This window comes from Natrix helvetica (genome assembly GCF_964273705.1).
Source record: "Natrix helvetica genome assembly, chromosome: 3".
Classification (NCBI taxonomy): domain Eukaryota; kingdom Metazoa; phylum Chordata; class Lepidosauria; order Squamata; family Natricidae; genus Natrix; species Natrix helvetica.
This window is the reverse complement of record NC_138549.1, coordinates 106397156-106412457: the sequence shown is the minus strand read 5'-3', so window position 1 is coordinate 106412457 and position 15302 is coordinate 106397156. Positions and strand designations below refer to the sequence as shown.

General features: G+C 44.7%; 1 protein-coding gene across 6 annotated transcripts in view; it reads left to right on the top strand.

Annotated features, from left to right (window-relative positions):
- The window catches only part of FGGY (FGGY carbohydrate kinase domain containing), a 228847-nt gene that overhangs the window by 56843 nt on the left and 156702 nt on the right, over positions 1-15302 (top strand). For all 6 annotated transcript variants that reach the window (XM_081946309.1, XM_081946311.1, XM_081946310.1 and 3 more), the window contains exons 2-4: positions 864-1077; positions 3724-3835; positions 5227-5378. In XM_081946309.1, coding sequence (XP_081802435.1) covers positions 877-1077; positions 3724-3835; positions 5227-5378 — 465 coding nt within the window. In that variant the 5' untranslated portion in view covers positions 864-876. The remainder of the gene's footprint in view (positions 1-863; positions 1078-3723; positions 3836-5226; positions 5379-15302) is intronic.

Below are 15302 nucleotides of genomic sequence, written 5' to 3'. Positions count from 1 at the left end.
AAGAATGTGAAGGCCTCATTGTCAGTAGTGCCATCTACTCTTTGAGCAGGAGCTGAGAATTCAAAAGACCCAAGATTGTATATCACTGTTGAGAGGGGAAGTGTGGTCCCATCCGCACACACACAAAAAAGGACAATTGCCAGGTCTAGGGAGCCCTAATAAACACAACCATTTGGTCTTGGTAGAATTGAGCTAGAGTTGGTTCCTTCGCATCCAGGTTCACACAGCATCCAGATATGGTGACAGAACCGCAACATTTTGGTGTCTAAGCTTTGGGGAGGGCACTGCTTATTTTACTCTAAATGGGTTTTAATTGTATTAATTGAGATGTTTAATATGTTGCTTTTATATTGAGTTATATTATTACAGTATATACCAGTGATGGTTGACCTTTTTGGCATCATGTGCCGAAACTGGAGCGCATGCGTGCCAGAACCCAGAAGAGAGCAGCTGGCCGGTGTGCATACGTGTGGGGCCCAGCTGATATTCTTGTCTTTGCGAGAAGACCAGCTGGCCAGCACACATGTTCATTCCAGAACCCAGTAGAGAGCAGCTGGCCGGCGAGCATGCGCGTGATGGAACCCGGAAGAGCAGTTGGTGACGGCGTACATGTCCACAGAGAGGGCTCTATGTGCCATCTCTGGCATACGTGTCATAGGTTCGCCATCATGGGTATATACTATCCAGAATGGTCTGGGTGGTACAGATTTTTTTAACTAAATGACTGGTTAACTAAATAAATGTTCTAGGAAACATTACCAAACTTTTTACCAATTTCAAATTGTACACTTAACGTTAAGAATTTGCTATACAGCTGTGCAGGTATCTTTTACAAATCCAATTTTTATTTCCCTGTTTTCCAGAAGCCTGCTCAAAATGCAAAGCGAGAACCCGGGACCAGTAAATTACTATGTTGGAATTGATGTTGGCACATCAAGTGTCCGTGCGGCTTTGGTGGACCAGTTTGGCACAGTAGTGGCTTATGCAGACCATCCAATTCAAATTTGGGCACCACAACCCGACTATTATGAACAATCCTCTGATGACATCTGGGCAGCTTGTTGTATCGTCACAAAGGTAGGGACATAATGTGAATGAATGACTGTTGTATGGTACATGCTTTGAGGAATCATATCTAATTATCTGGAAGAAGTTGGCTGACTTTGAAAATGCAATGTGGCATCTCTTCACGGTTGAGTTCACAAAATTTTGTCTTTTTTGTTTATGTTTGTCTGCATGATAGCCGTGCTTTAAAGACTGACAGAAGCTTCTGACAAAATATGTCTTTCGTCAATTATAGCTGCATTCTTTTTCTCACTTTCAATGTCTTATCTCTTATGTTGCTGGCAGGGTTTTAATTTCCTTTCAATATACATAAAAAATTTCTATTAAAAACAGCATAGATGTTATTGGTTTGGATATCCTTTATTGTGCAATTTATTCATTAATTAATTTGCAAGGTGGGGCGAATGGAGAGGTTTAATCTTTTGCTAACTCATGGCAGTTTTGAAATATGTTGGATTTCTATGGCAAAATTTATACCTTGAATTTATATTTTTTTCATCCAATAAGGCAGAAAAAATATCAAATTCTTATTTAAGTTTTTAAAGTGATTCTATATGTCTGAGCACATGATCAGATAACAGCATGCATAATTTTTTCTCAAGATGATTAAGAAGCATTCATATGTTTGTATCTTGTGTATACACATTGTAATGGAAAAGTAACCTGAAAATTAAATAACAAATGCAAAATAAAAGGTTATTATTCTGTTCTGGCTCCTTTTCTTTAATATGGATACTATGGGCTGAAGTAGTAATGGACATTGGGGACACAGGTGTTTTAGACGTCTGAAAAAGATGTGGACTCAAACCAGCCGATGTTCTGAGGTTGACTTTTTAAATATGCATGAGATACTTGATAATTTGTGGATGGACAGTTCATTGTTCTCTTGTTATTGATCAGTCTTTTTAAACATTCATGAGCCATGCTATTGAGTGAGTGTCCTAAGAGGGTTGAGGCCAGAACAATTGTTATGTGAATAATGAAATAAGAGTAGAGAGCTTCTCTTCGTCACATATTCCCTCTCTTTTCCTATTTAAGATTAAATATATTGCTATGACACTCTAGTAATCTGATTTACAAAGTGTATAAAAGGCAAGAGTGATTCTAACTGACATTATTGAAAAGAATATTTTCACTGGCACTAATATTTGTTTTTCTATTTGTCTTTTATTTGGGGGGGGGGGGGGGAATGGCTTCTTGATCCTCACAATTGACACAGTGAGACAGTTGCCGATTTCCTTCACCCGTTCTCCTTCAATTCTTTGGGCCTAATATTATGGCTTTCAGAGAACTGGAACCTTTTAAAATGTAGTTGGATACATTTTAAGTGTAACCAAAGGACACTGATGGACCATTAGTTTTCTTGTAGAGTTGTTTCCTCATCTGGAGAACCTTAAAGGGCTGATATCAGTCGTGCAAGTCTCTTGTTGTTCCATTCCTCCTCCTTATATCCTAATGAGTCTCTTCTGATATTACCAAACCTTAAGAAATAGGTCTGCCAAGTTTGCTTCTGTAAGGGCTTTTGAATATTTCCCTCAAGGCCCACTCTGGGATTCTCTGTATCAGAAAAGTATTTGATACTTTGAACACCTATTGTCACTCAGATTAGATGAATGTTTCTTAAACAGGGTTCTAAATTTGTTGTTGTTTTCAGATCAGTTCAATTCCATCAGGTAAATGAACACTACATCCATAACAATTTATATTAACAGATCTCTCCTCAGATCTCACAGTGAAACAGTTGGGAAAATCATTGTGAGAACACTTTTGGATGAGCTCTCATCAAAACAATGAGCCTTTTAGTAAGAAAACATTGTGGAAGTTCTTCCTTCAGTTTAATTTTTCTGGAAGTGGATTTTTGACAATCACAATAACCAACCTGTTACACTGGAAGTTACATATAAAGGTAAAGGTAAAGGTTCCCCTTGCACATATGTGCTAGTTGTTCCTGACTCTAGGGGGCGGTGCTCATCTCCATTTCAAAGCCAAAGAACCAGCACTGTCCAAAGACATTTCCGTGGTCATGTGACCAGCATGACTAAACACCGAAGGCGCACGGAGCGCTGTTACCTTTCACCAAAGGTGGTTCCTATTTTTCTACTTGCATTTTTTACATGCTTTTGAACTGCTAGGTTGGCAGAAGCTGGCACAAGTAGATCACTCCGTTAGGCGGCACTAGGGATTCGAACCACCAAACTGCCGACCTTTCTGATTGACAAACTCAGCGTCTTAGCCACTGAGCCACCGTATCCCTTCCGGAAGTTACATAGACCATTTGATTAATAGTTTTGTTCCTATTATTGACCAATATACCAATATATGCAAGCTCATGTATCTCCATTATAATATATAATCAGTTAGATATAAAGGAAAATACACCTATTTTGTGGTCTTGGATTCTAGCTTTCTGTGGATTTAAAGAAGAATGAATTAGTCAACAATGATTAATGATCAACAATCCAAACTGATACAGTTATTGTTATTAGTAATTTAGAAAATCATGTAGTGTCAGGGTTTATACTCTCTATGTATAGTGCTGTGTATGTTCAGATTCGAAGGAGTTTTATTTGAACTTCAGCTTTATACTTTGTTAGCTGTTTTGTGTGCCTCAATGAATAGAAAACTGAGCTATGTATTTAATTTTTTTTTCTTTCACAGAAAATTACACAAGGAATAAATATTTCCCAGATTCGAGGGCTTGGCTTTGATGCTACCTGCTCCCTTGTTGTTTTGGATAGCCATTTTCATCCTTTGGCAGTCAACTCTGAAGGTAAAATCTTCAAATAATGACTAAATTTGCAATAATAAAATGATAATTTAAAAATAAAATCTGGGCAATAATAATATAGCCAGTATAAATCCAATTATAAATTGGGCTGATAGTGAATTATCCACTTTTCAGATAGATGTAATTAAAATATTTGTATTTAAGTGTATAGGATTTTCATATATTTTTATGGAAGGAGATTTGCTATCAAGTTTTATCTAAAGTAAAAAGTTAAGTGAACTAGAAAGTGAAAGTGTGAATGCAAAGAGGGGATTTGGCTCAGTCAGAGGGAGGTAAACATTTCTTTATAGAATGAGGGCTGCAGTAAGAAGGCAGAGGAAACAGTCTTATTTGGGTGATTCGAGACATTTTTTGACAGTACCTTCATTTTTATCTCCTTTAAAAATAATTCTACGAATCCTGCCTCCCAACTACAGACATGTGAAAAAGTAAACAAATCCATTGATTTTTAAAAACTTTTTCACTATATTGATCATATTCCCACCATTTTTGTTATAAGCCATGATTCAGAGTCTGATTCTGACTCGGAAGCTTTAAATAATGTGTTTGTATTATCACCAACTTTGAAACAGAGCAATTTTTAAGGAAAACAAAAAGAATCACTTTGAAGCCCTGAATTGCTACAAAGGCACAGGAACTTAAAGAAATTGTTAATGAGGAATGTGGGACAAATTGCCAGGTTTAAAGAAAAAAACCAAGAGAAATCAAGCTGGATGTTAGAAAAACCATGAAAATTATCAGGAAGAGAAGAGAACCTGAAGCCAAGAAACACAGAAATCCCAGGAAAGGTCTTTTAACAAAGTATTTTAGAAAGCTGTTAGAAGAACAATGACATCAGTAAAGACATCAAGATGGAGAAAGCCACACACACACATATACACAAAATAACAAACAAAACAAAAACCAACCCAAGGAATGTCTTCCAAAAGATTTTTGAGCTCAGATGGGGATTCTAACTTTGAAGTGATATGCTAAAGGCTGCCAATCAACAAATAGTAACAAATCATAAGAAGTACTGGAACATGGCTGTGTTGGTTTAGATGCCATTTTACATCTATTTTCTGTTTAATTATAGCTTTTATAACTGCTAATGCAGTCAGAAGGAAGGCAGAATCTGTACATTTCTTTTGTATAATCAGAAAAAGGGGTGGATCACCTGTCAACTTTGAATTTTCTTAATTGTAGTTGGGCCCAGTTACAGCAGTCACATGTGACTATTTTTGTGATCTGTTTAAACATATTGTAATTATAGGTACGGTGCCTGTTTCTAATGAAAAAAGCATATCTTTGCTATGGATAGTATCTGGAGAGAAGAATGTGTGTACTAAATATTTTAATGGAAACAATGACTGATTTGGTTTTTGTTTTATAAGGAGAACACAAAAGAAACATCATCATGTGGATGGACCATCGTGCAGCTAATCAAGTAAAACGCATCAATGAGACACAACATAATTTGCTGTCCTTTGTTGGTGGAGTGATGTCAGTTGAAATGCAGCCACCTAAATTGCTATGGATGAAAGAAGTGAGTTCAAGAATTTAATAGGCTTTGCCATTTTTGTCAAGAAAGATTGAATCTTCTAATCTGTATATCAACCGTTCTCAATCTGCTTCTTGCTAATGCTCCAGCCAATATCTCCAGCTGACTTAGTCAATCATCGTTTCTAACCTGGTCTTTTCCTTAGCCTTCTGCGGAAAGCAGGTTGGGAAAGGCTGCTTCAAATCTCAAGAGATAATAAAATATAGAAGTATATCTATCAGTAACAACAACATTAAAACAGGAAATTGCAATAATTTTCTAACGGTTCCTGCTTTTTATGTTGGCTGCTTCTAAATATAGTTATGATTCTTAAGATGGTTATTTTTTAAAATTGGATTAAAATATTTAATATTTTTTCAGTTAGAAGACCTGGCATGTTGTATATTCATCTTTGGAAGACTGAGATCAAACCTAAACTATTTGATAATGACAGAAAAATACATAGCTAAAAATAAAAGTGTTAATTAATATTCACTAGCTTCTATATATTTTATATCAAGAATGATAGGACTAATGTCTCATCCACTTCAGAATTCATACTGTAATTGGAATTTTTAATCACTCTGTTGGTTGTTTGGTCTTCTAAGAAGTAAATTGTACCGCAGAAGCAACATAAAGAAATGTACTTTTCTCCCTTTTCCCAATGATTCTGCTATCTTGTTTGGATGTATAAGGATTTTGTAGTTATTCCTTCCTGCCAAGTGGCAAAACACAAAATTTAGTACATTATAGAAGTGCATATTATGGTGATGGGACCTAGGTGCCACATGCCCGGTATTATATTCAATAACAATATTAATGGGTATCCGCAGTTTCTTGCTGCTTGTATGAAAATGACAAAATATCATTGCATCCTAATGCTGTGAGCTCAACCTCTTTCGAATGTGAGCGTGATATCATAATGCATGTACAAAAGGGGCAGAGCTTACACTGCAACTGTTCACAATACTTAAATTAAACTGACCAATTTGACACAGCTGCAGGCATTCATAAGGGAACCAATACGTTAGCACTGACTGTATTTTGGGCGCTGAGCAACCAGTCCATATTTACAGAAGTTTGCAGCATCCCGCAGTCACATGACTGCAATTTATAATGTTTTGCAAAAACCTGACATTTACTTTCATCAGAGTGAATAATGGATTAGCTCAGGGGTGTCCAAACTTGGCAACTTTAAGACTTGTGGACTTCAACTCCCAGAATTCCCCAGCCAGCTGGCTGGGGAATTCTGGGAGTTGAAGTCCACAAGTCTTAAAAGTTGCCAAGTTTGGACACCCCTGGATTAGTTGAAAACCCACCAATTCACTTAACAACCATTATGATCCATGTAATGACTGATGCAAAAAAGGTCAGAAAATTGGGTTGTCAGTGGGTTTACCATACATGACTGTAACAGCAGACAAGTTTTGGACTACTTGTAAGCCCTAATATTTTCCTGTACACCGCTTGGAGAGTCCAAGCAATGGGTTAATTCAGTCTGCTTGCCCTTAGGACTGAGGAACTATTTTTCCTTAAGCCACACCTCCTCCTGGTGTGCTCAATCCCCCAGAATTCTTCCTCAGTCAGCCCGTTTGGACGTAATTAGTTAGAGCTCTGAGCTAAATTAATCCTTTTTTTGGCTTGGACTCTCTATTTGCGTTTAAATTCTATTTCCTAATATTCCCCAACCTTGTGAGACGTTTCTCTCTTCAATTCTGCGACTCTCTCCAGTAGAAATTGCATTTGAAGGCCAGGAGGTAAGCTGGAAGGTGGTGGGGGGTGCCCCTCAGCCGATCCTCATGGGACGGCTTCGGAGGCCTGCCGCTTGTCGTTTAAAACGGCGCGGCTGCAGCGGCGAGGTCCCTACGTTCCCAGGCCCCCCGTTTGTTGTTTTAGACGAAGTATTTTTCGTTCCCGGCCTGCTAGAAGACCTCGGCCGCAGGGAGGAGTGGGCGATCGTCGCCATTCGAGGCGCGTTCGCTCCTCGCTCTCCCTTAGCCCCACGCTGTTGCGGCGGCCATTTTAGGCGCGAAAATAGCGCGCCCAGCCATGGCCGCCATTTTGCATCAGCCTCGTTATCAGGAGGCCGCTGGAGGTGGCAGGGCCTAGCAAGGGTTTCTCGGGCTAGGATCGCCACCTTCGTTTTTTTGTCTATTTTTGCGAGCGGCGCTGGTTCCTGTGCCATTCCAACGGTCATCATACCGGCTCAGGGAGGAGGCCTTAAGTAAGCGCAGGCCAAAGCTTTTTGATAGTCATTCTCCTCCCTGCTTCTCCTGCGGAGCCTTGCACCTCGGTGCAGGCTCCAATCCTACCCCTGGGCCTCCGACTGGTATTAAGCATGGGATGATTTCTTACGTATTGATTCAATTACTGTGCAGATGGCAATTTTAACGAATCTTTTCGTTTTGTTTCCCATTGCAGCAACCAGTCTATCTCTATCCTTCTGCCTTATCATAGCCTTGCTCCATCTTGTGTGGTCATTGACTATGGATCTGCCCAGTCCCCCCGATTCCCAAGATACTAGGCCGAGCCTCTCGCAGGCCCCTAGCAAGGGTTCCTCCTCATCGGGGAGTGGGGGTGCGGGCAAGAGTGGTGGGGGTAGCTCTGGGAAACAGCGTTCCAGGACCCCTTCTGTGGCTGAGGCCAAGGATGCTGAAAGGCGCCAGCGGGCCCTTGACAAGCAATTTGAGAAGGCCAGACGCCAGGCAGACAGGGAGCAGTCCCTCTCAGGAATCCCTCCCTCCCGGGAAGATCTCCAGATGGTCCTCGCCGAGGAGGTGGAGTCCCAGGACCTATCCCCAAATAGGTCATTTGCAGAGCCGGCTTCCCCGGCGCCCTCTTGGGCCTGTGAGCAGGCCCCTCCCCCTGGGGATGCTAGCATAGACGATATGCAGGGTGAGGCTTCACCCCCCCAGAGGAGGGTTTGGATCCTGATTCTGACTCTGAGGAGTTATCGCCCCGCATGCAGGAACTAATGGCCCGTGCCATTGCCAAGGGCATCACGGAGGCGATGAAATTTAAAAGTCCCACTGCAGTGGCCCCTAAGGGCCCCAAACCCGATCAGGCAGCTCCCCCTCCAAGCAAGCGTGCTCGCCATCCTTCCCTGGAATCCTCGGTGGTCAGCGAGGCCTCTGCCATTGAGGACCCTGACCCGGAGGTGCTAGGTCTCTCGGACGACGAGGACCTCCCCCCTGAAGCGCCCGCCTTTGCGGGTCTGTTCAAGCCCAGCCTTTTCAAATCTGTCCTTCACAAGGTCAAGGCTGCCACCAGGGTGGGGATCAAGCCCAAACCGACCGCGCCGGCGGCAGATGCCACTCCGGCTAATCCCAATGCGGTCATGTTTGATGTCCCAGCGCCCCAGCAAGAGCTGGTTCCGGTCCCGGGGCTGTTTCTCGACCTAATCCAGCGCCAGTGGGCTCAGCCAGCCACACAGTCCTCTCCCAGTGGGGTAGATAGGAAGCTTTATACTATGGAGCCAGTGCTGGAGGACCTTCTGGCCCTGCCCACTGTCGACCCGCCCATCGCTGCGCTCACCTCCAACTCCTCCCTACCGGCCGACCTCCTGGAAGGTCTTAAGGCGGAGGACAAGAAGGCGGAAAAGGCGTGCCACAAAACCCACCTGGCGGCTGCCTGGGCCATCAGGGCCTCTTCATCCGCCTCCTTTTTTAATAGGGCCTCTGTGATCTGGCTGCGCGAGCTCCTAACCAAGCTCCCGGCGGGAGACGTCCGTCTCCACCAGGACGTGTCAAAAATAATCGCGGCCTCCCAGTATGCCGCTGATGCATCCCTTAATGCCACAAAATTTGCCTCCAGGGCGCTCGGCTCTAATATAACTTCTCGTCGGCTGATCTGGCTCCGACATTGGCAAGCGGACCAGAAAAACAAGTGGAAACTGGCTTCCGCCCCCTTTAAGGGGTCCAAATTATTTGGCGAGTCCCTGGATCCTCTCCTCATCGAGTCCAAGGACAAGAGGAAGATCCTACCTTCTCTAAACAAAAAGCAGGAACGTAAGGCCGCTCCCTATTCTAGGAGGCAGTCCTTTCGTGCCTCCGAGCCTTCTACCTCTGCCTCTTCCTTCTCTCCCTCCAATAGGTCCTTCGGCCAGCAGGGCGACAGATCCCAGGACAGGGCGCCCTTTCGGGACAGAGGCAGGCAGCAGTTCGGCTTCCGCAAGTATAACCGCGGTGGGGCCTCCAACAGGCCGTTCCGTAAGTCAAAGTGACTGCCCGGGCTTGGCGCCCATCGGGGTTCGCCTCCAGCTGTTTGCCTCCCATTGGGCCCAGAACACCGAGGATGCTTGGGTTCTGCAGACAGTCAGGGAAGGCCTATCTCTGGAGTTCCTGTCCCTCCCCCCCCGGACCTTCATCCGGTGCCCTGTCCCATCCTGCCCCCAAAAGAGGGAGCGTATGGACCAGGAAGTCAGTCATCTCCTAGACATCAGGGCCGTGGAACCAGTTCCCCAGGGCGAAGAGGGGAGGGGGTTTTACTCCATCCTCTTCCTGGTGCCAAAGAACTCGGGGGGATGGAGAGCCATCTTGGACCTCAAAAACCTCAACAGGCATATCGCCTACCGGAGGTTCAAGATGCAGTCCCTGCAGACTATTCTGGCGGGGATCCGACAAGGAGATCTACTTACTTCTATAGATCTCAAAGAGGCATACCTCCACATCCCCATCCGTCCTCAGCACAGGAAGTTCCTGCGCTTCTATTATGCGGGTCGCCACTTCCAGTACAAAGCTCTTCCATTCGGCCTCTCGTCCGCTCCTCGGACGTTTACCAAAGTGCTGGCGGTAGTGGCGGCCCAGCTACGACGCAGGCCCATAAGGCTCCAGTGCTACCTGGACGACATACTTATCCAGTCGTCGTCCAGGCAACAGGCCCTACGGGATCTCCAAACCACTATGAGATCCCTCAGAAATCACGGCTTCACTCTAAACATAGAAAAGAGCCATCTCACTCCAACAAACAGACTTGTACACCTGGGGGCGGTGATAGATACCAACTTGTGCAGGGTTTTCCTCTCCCGAGACAGGTTGGCCGGTCTAAGGTCCATGACCCACAAGGTGTTGAGCTTGAGGCAGGCTCCAGTGGTCCTTCTGTCGCAGCTGCTGGGAAAAATGATCTCCTGCATTTCCATAGTGCCGTGGGCCCGCCTGCATTCCAGGGCTCTTCAGTGGCTGCTGCTGCCGCACCAGAGGGCATCCAGGAGCAACTCTACCAGGCCGATTCGAGTTACGCCGGACGTAAAGAGGTCTCTCCGCTGGTGGGTGTCTCCGGCCATCCTCAAGGGCCACCTGTTCAAGGAGCCCGAGAGGTTGATCATCACCACAGACGCCAGCCTCTCCGGCTGGGGAGCCCACATGGGGTCCCTGGTTGTTCAGGGCAAGTGGTCCCAAGTGGAAACCAGCTACAGCATCAACCTGCTGGAACTGAGAGCTGCTCGCCTGGCCCTGCGCCATTTCAGCCGGTCCATCCATCGTCAACATGTGCTTCTGATGACGGACAATGTGGCCACCAAGGCCCACATCAACCGCCAGGGCGGCACCAGATCCAGAGCACTGATGAGAGAGGCGGAGTCCCTGGGCCGCTGGGCGGAGCGCCATCTGGAATCCCTTCGCTCCGACCATATCTCCGGAGTGGACAACACACAGGCAGACTGGCTGAGCAGGACGACCATAGATCCTGCGGAGTGGAAACTGGACCCTCGCCTGTTCCACCAGATGTCCGACAGATTCGGGACTCCGGCTGTAGACCTGTTTGCGTCCAGGGACAACAAGCAGCTCGACCGCTTCTACTCCCGGTTCTTCACCCCGGGGGCGGAGGGGACAGACGCACTGCGTTGCAAGTGGCCCCGCGAGCTACTGTATGCCTTCCCTCCCCTGCCTCTCCTTCCTCAATTCATCTCCAAAGTCATCGCAGAGGGAGCAGAGGTCCTTCTCGTGGCCCCGCATTGGCCCCGCAGGTTGTGGTTCGCCGACCTTGTCCACCTGTCGGTGTCTCCTCCGTGGCGCATTCCTCCGGACCAGATCTCCCTCAGCCAGGGGGCCGTGATTCACCCAGAGCCCCAGTGGCTCCAGTTGGCCGTCTGGCACTTGAGGGGGACCAACTAAAAGGCCAAGGCCTGTCGGAGGAGGTAGTGAACACCATTCAGGCGGCGAGACGCCCTTCAACCACTAGGATTTATGATGCGTCCTGGGCCGCCTTCGCCAAGTGGTGTGAGGAGCTGCTCATCGAGCCGACGACCGCGCCTGTTCCCAGAGTGCTTGACTTCCTTCAAGCGGGACTCAACAAGGGCCTGGCCCCGAACACCCTTCGACGCCAAGTGGCGGCTTTGTCTACTGTCTGGTCGGGCGACCACCTTTTGCCTCTCAGCAAAATCCCGAAGGTGCGTCTTTTCCTCAAGGGCGCCTCTAACCTTCGCCCTCCCACCGTTCATCGCTACCCTACTTGGCAGCTGTCCGTGGTCCTGCGGGCCCTCTCTGGCCCTCCATTCGAGCCGTTACGCACTACTTCTCTTCGATTCCTGACGCTGAAGACGGCCTTCTTGATTGCCATCACGTCAGCTCGCTGGATTTCGGAGCTGGCGGCTCTTTCTGTTCGCCAGGATCTGTGCGTCATCCACCCTGACAGGGTCATTTGAGGCTGGACCCGACCTTTACCCCCAAAGTAAACTCATGGTTCCATAGAGCGCAAGACATTGTGTTGCCAAATTTTTGTCCTCATCCGTCGCATCCCAGAGAGCGATCCTGGCACAATCTTGATGTCAGGAGGGCCCTGAAGGTCTACATCGCTCGTACTGCGGAATTCAGGAAGTCAGAGGCTCTTTTCCTCTCCTTCCAGCACGGTTCCCTAGGGAAGAAGGTCACTTCCTCCACAATTGGCAGGTGGCTTCGTGCTTGCATTGCGACTGCCTATGAAAGTCAATCCAAGGCCGTTCCGCACGGCATCACTGCACACTCCACACGAAGTGCTGCTACCTCAGCGGCCTGGGCCACCCAGGCCTCGATCCTGGACATCTGCAGGGCCGCTACGTGGTCCTCTCCTCCATTTGTGCGACACTATAAATTGGACATTTTCGCCTCGGCTGAGGCGTCCTTCGGCAGGCGTGTGCTCCAGGCGGTTGTGTCAGAGACCGAATCCCGGGAGCTTTCTTCTGCCCGCCCAGATGGACAATAACTTTGGTATGTCCCATTGCTTGGACTCTCCAAGCGGTGTACAGGAAAATGACCATTGGCTTACCTGAAGGGTCCTTTTCTGTACACCGCGGGAGAGTCCAACCCACCCTGGCTCTCAAGGCCGGGATTTGGGTTCCTCGTGTCAACAGTACATCATCTTGGACGCTTCGCTCCGTCCGCACGAACTGACTCCTTCTAAGAATTCTGGGGGATTGAGCACACCAGGAGGAGGTGTGGCTTAAGGAAAAATAGTTCCTCAGTCCTAAGGGCAAGCAGACTGAATTAACCCATTGCTTGGACTCTCCCGCGGTGTACAGAAAAGGACCCTTCAGGTAAGCCAATGGTCATTTCCATTTAACTTGACTTGTTTCACCTGTATGAAACAGTCCTTCAACAATACGAAGTCAGTTTGCACGTACAGTCATGATTTAATCCACAGTCAAACTGGCAGTCTGCAGGCTGGATACGGCCCACGCAGGCCATGGCCATCCCGGTTCTGCAAAGGTAAAAAAAAATCCTGATATGTCACGATACGGCCCGCAGTGCAGTCAGGTTTGACCCCCCTGCTCTAATATCTTTATTAATTTATGTTTTTTGAGGTACAGGTTGAGGTACAGAACTTTTTAATATCAACTATCAAATGAAAAGGAAAAAAAACCTCCTACCATTTGAATTGTTTTATAGGTCCCACTAGTCAGGCTTCCATATTTAGTCTCAGTGATGTTTTCTGTCTGTTAATGAAGGCCAGTGTAGATTGCTCCCTGCCAGTTTCTAAGATCTGAAGTCTCTTTTCCTGATTCTTAACGTACAATGGGGTTAGTTGGAGCTGCTGAAGGTCAAAAGAGTTAACTGGCAGAAGCTAAGAATTAAAAATTCATATTAATAGGGGTTAATTAGCATTGCTTGAAAATCCTGTTATGATATATGAATATTCACTTAAACTGCTCCACACTCAGTGGTATTTGAATAATTTATAAGTGGTTTAGAAAAAAGTTTTGGGTTTCTATACCTGCTACTTAATGGTAACTAGAAACAGTAAAGAGATGAAGTTCACTGTTTAGGCTAGTAGCCTCAAGGAGAAAATTGAAGCCTCATAGAAAATAAATGAGTGTGAAAATACAAGTCTGTGGCTTGCCAAGTTCAATGTTATGGATATAGAATAATATCCAATATACAGTATATCACAGAAGTGAGTATACCCCTTCACACTTTTTTGTGAATATTTATCTTTTCAGCTAGTCCTCAACCTACAACCATTTATTTAGTGACCAAAGTTGCAATAGCACCTAAAAGAGTGATTTATGTTTTTCACACTTATGACTGTTGCAGCATCCCCATGGTCACAAGATCAAAATTTGGATGCTTGTAGGTCCCGGGGTCATGTGATCCCCTTTTGCAACCTTCTGACAAGCAAAGTCAATGTGGAAGCCAGATTCACGTTACAACTGTGTTACTAAGTTAACAACTGCAGTGATTCACTTAACAACTGTAGCACGAAAGGTTGTAAAATAAGGCAAAATTAATTTAACAACTGGCTTGTTTAGCACCAGATCTTTTGGGTTTAATTGTGGTCATAAATTGAGGATTACCTGTATCTCTTAATCCTGATTTGCTGAGAAAAATCAGTTTATCTCATCCTTTTGTTACCAGAAAAGATGTATTGTCACTTAGCACCATAGTGAAAGAAGAAAGGGAATGGTGCCAACAATTGCTGAATCACAGCCTGGATTACGCATGACTTAATTTTAAAAATGCTTACCATGCTTCAAATTTAGAACAAAAGAAAAAAAATCAGATGGCAGGGATTTGGTTTCCATTATTGGTAGTAGAAAGCCACAACTAAGGTTCTGTAATTCATAGGGATAGCTTTCCTTAGTATTATAAGCTACAGGATCAGATTGTATTCCTACTAAGAATTTAATAAATAAACTAACAATATCTCTCTGTACATAGTTTGTTTCTTTCCTTTAATTGTGGAAAAACTAATCTATAATTAATTGTTGATTTCCATGGTACTTCATGAGTCTTGTTAGCTAGCTCAATGTCTATCTTTTATTTGTTTATTAAACAGATTCATATAGCTGCCCTACTCTCACAGAATTTGACATAGTTTGTTTGAAAATAAAGTACATTGTGTGCTCTCACATTCTTTTTAATACAAAGAATGTATAAGCCTTAAATAAACATGCAAAAATAAGATAATCCCAACAACTCCAAACCACTCATTGATTCATGTAATTCATTGGATAAATAGACTCTGTTTCCTCACACTAAGAATTAAGCAATCTTGTTCTCTCTAGTTTCTTGGACCATATAAAATTAAAATCTGGAAGTTTCGATTGTCTATTGTTCCTACCTCTGCCCCTACCTATCTTAGAATTCGGGTGAACCAAGTTAGAAAACCAGGGTTTCTGCTGTGACTTTTATGCAAAACCAGAAGCGTTCAGTAAGCTTTCTGTTAGAAAAATCATATTGAAGACTATCCTGAGCTATTTCATTGGTAAATGTTTTGCATCTTTCTTTCTGTATGCCCTTGAATTTGAGTTCTATTTATTGCTTGTTATTATGTTTAATCTTTGGCTGTTGAACCGCATTATACCAAAAAGTATTTGTTACATTTTCTTTCTATAATGGTGGTGCAATTTACCCTGTAACATGCTGGATAATTTTTAGGCACCTTCAGTCTGGACTAAATAATTCTGATCGTTTAGATTAGAGAGATTGAATTACTAATTAGACTAGATATGTTTCTAAA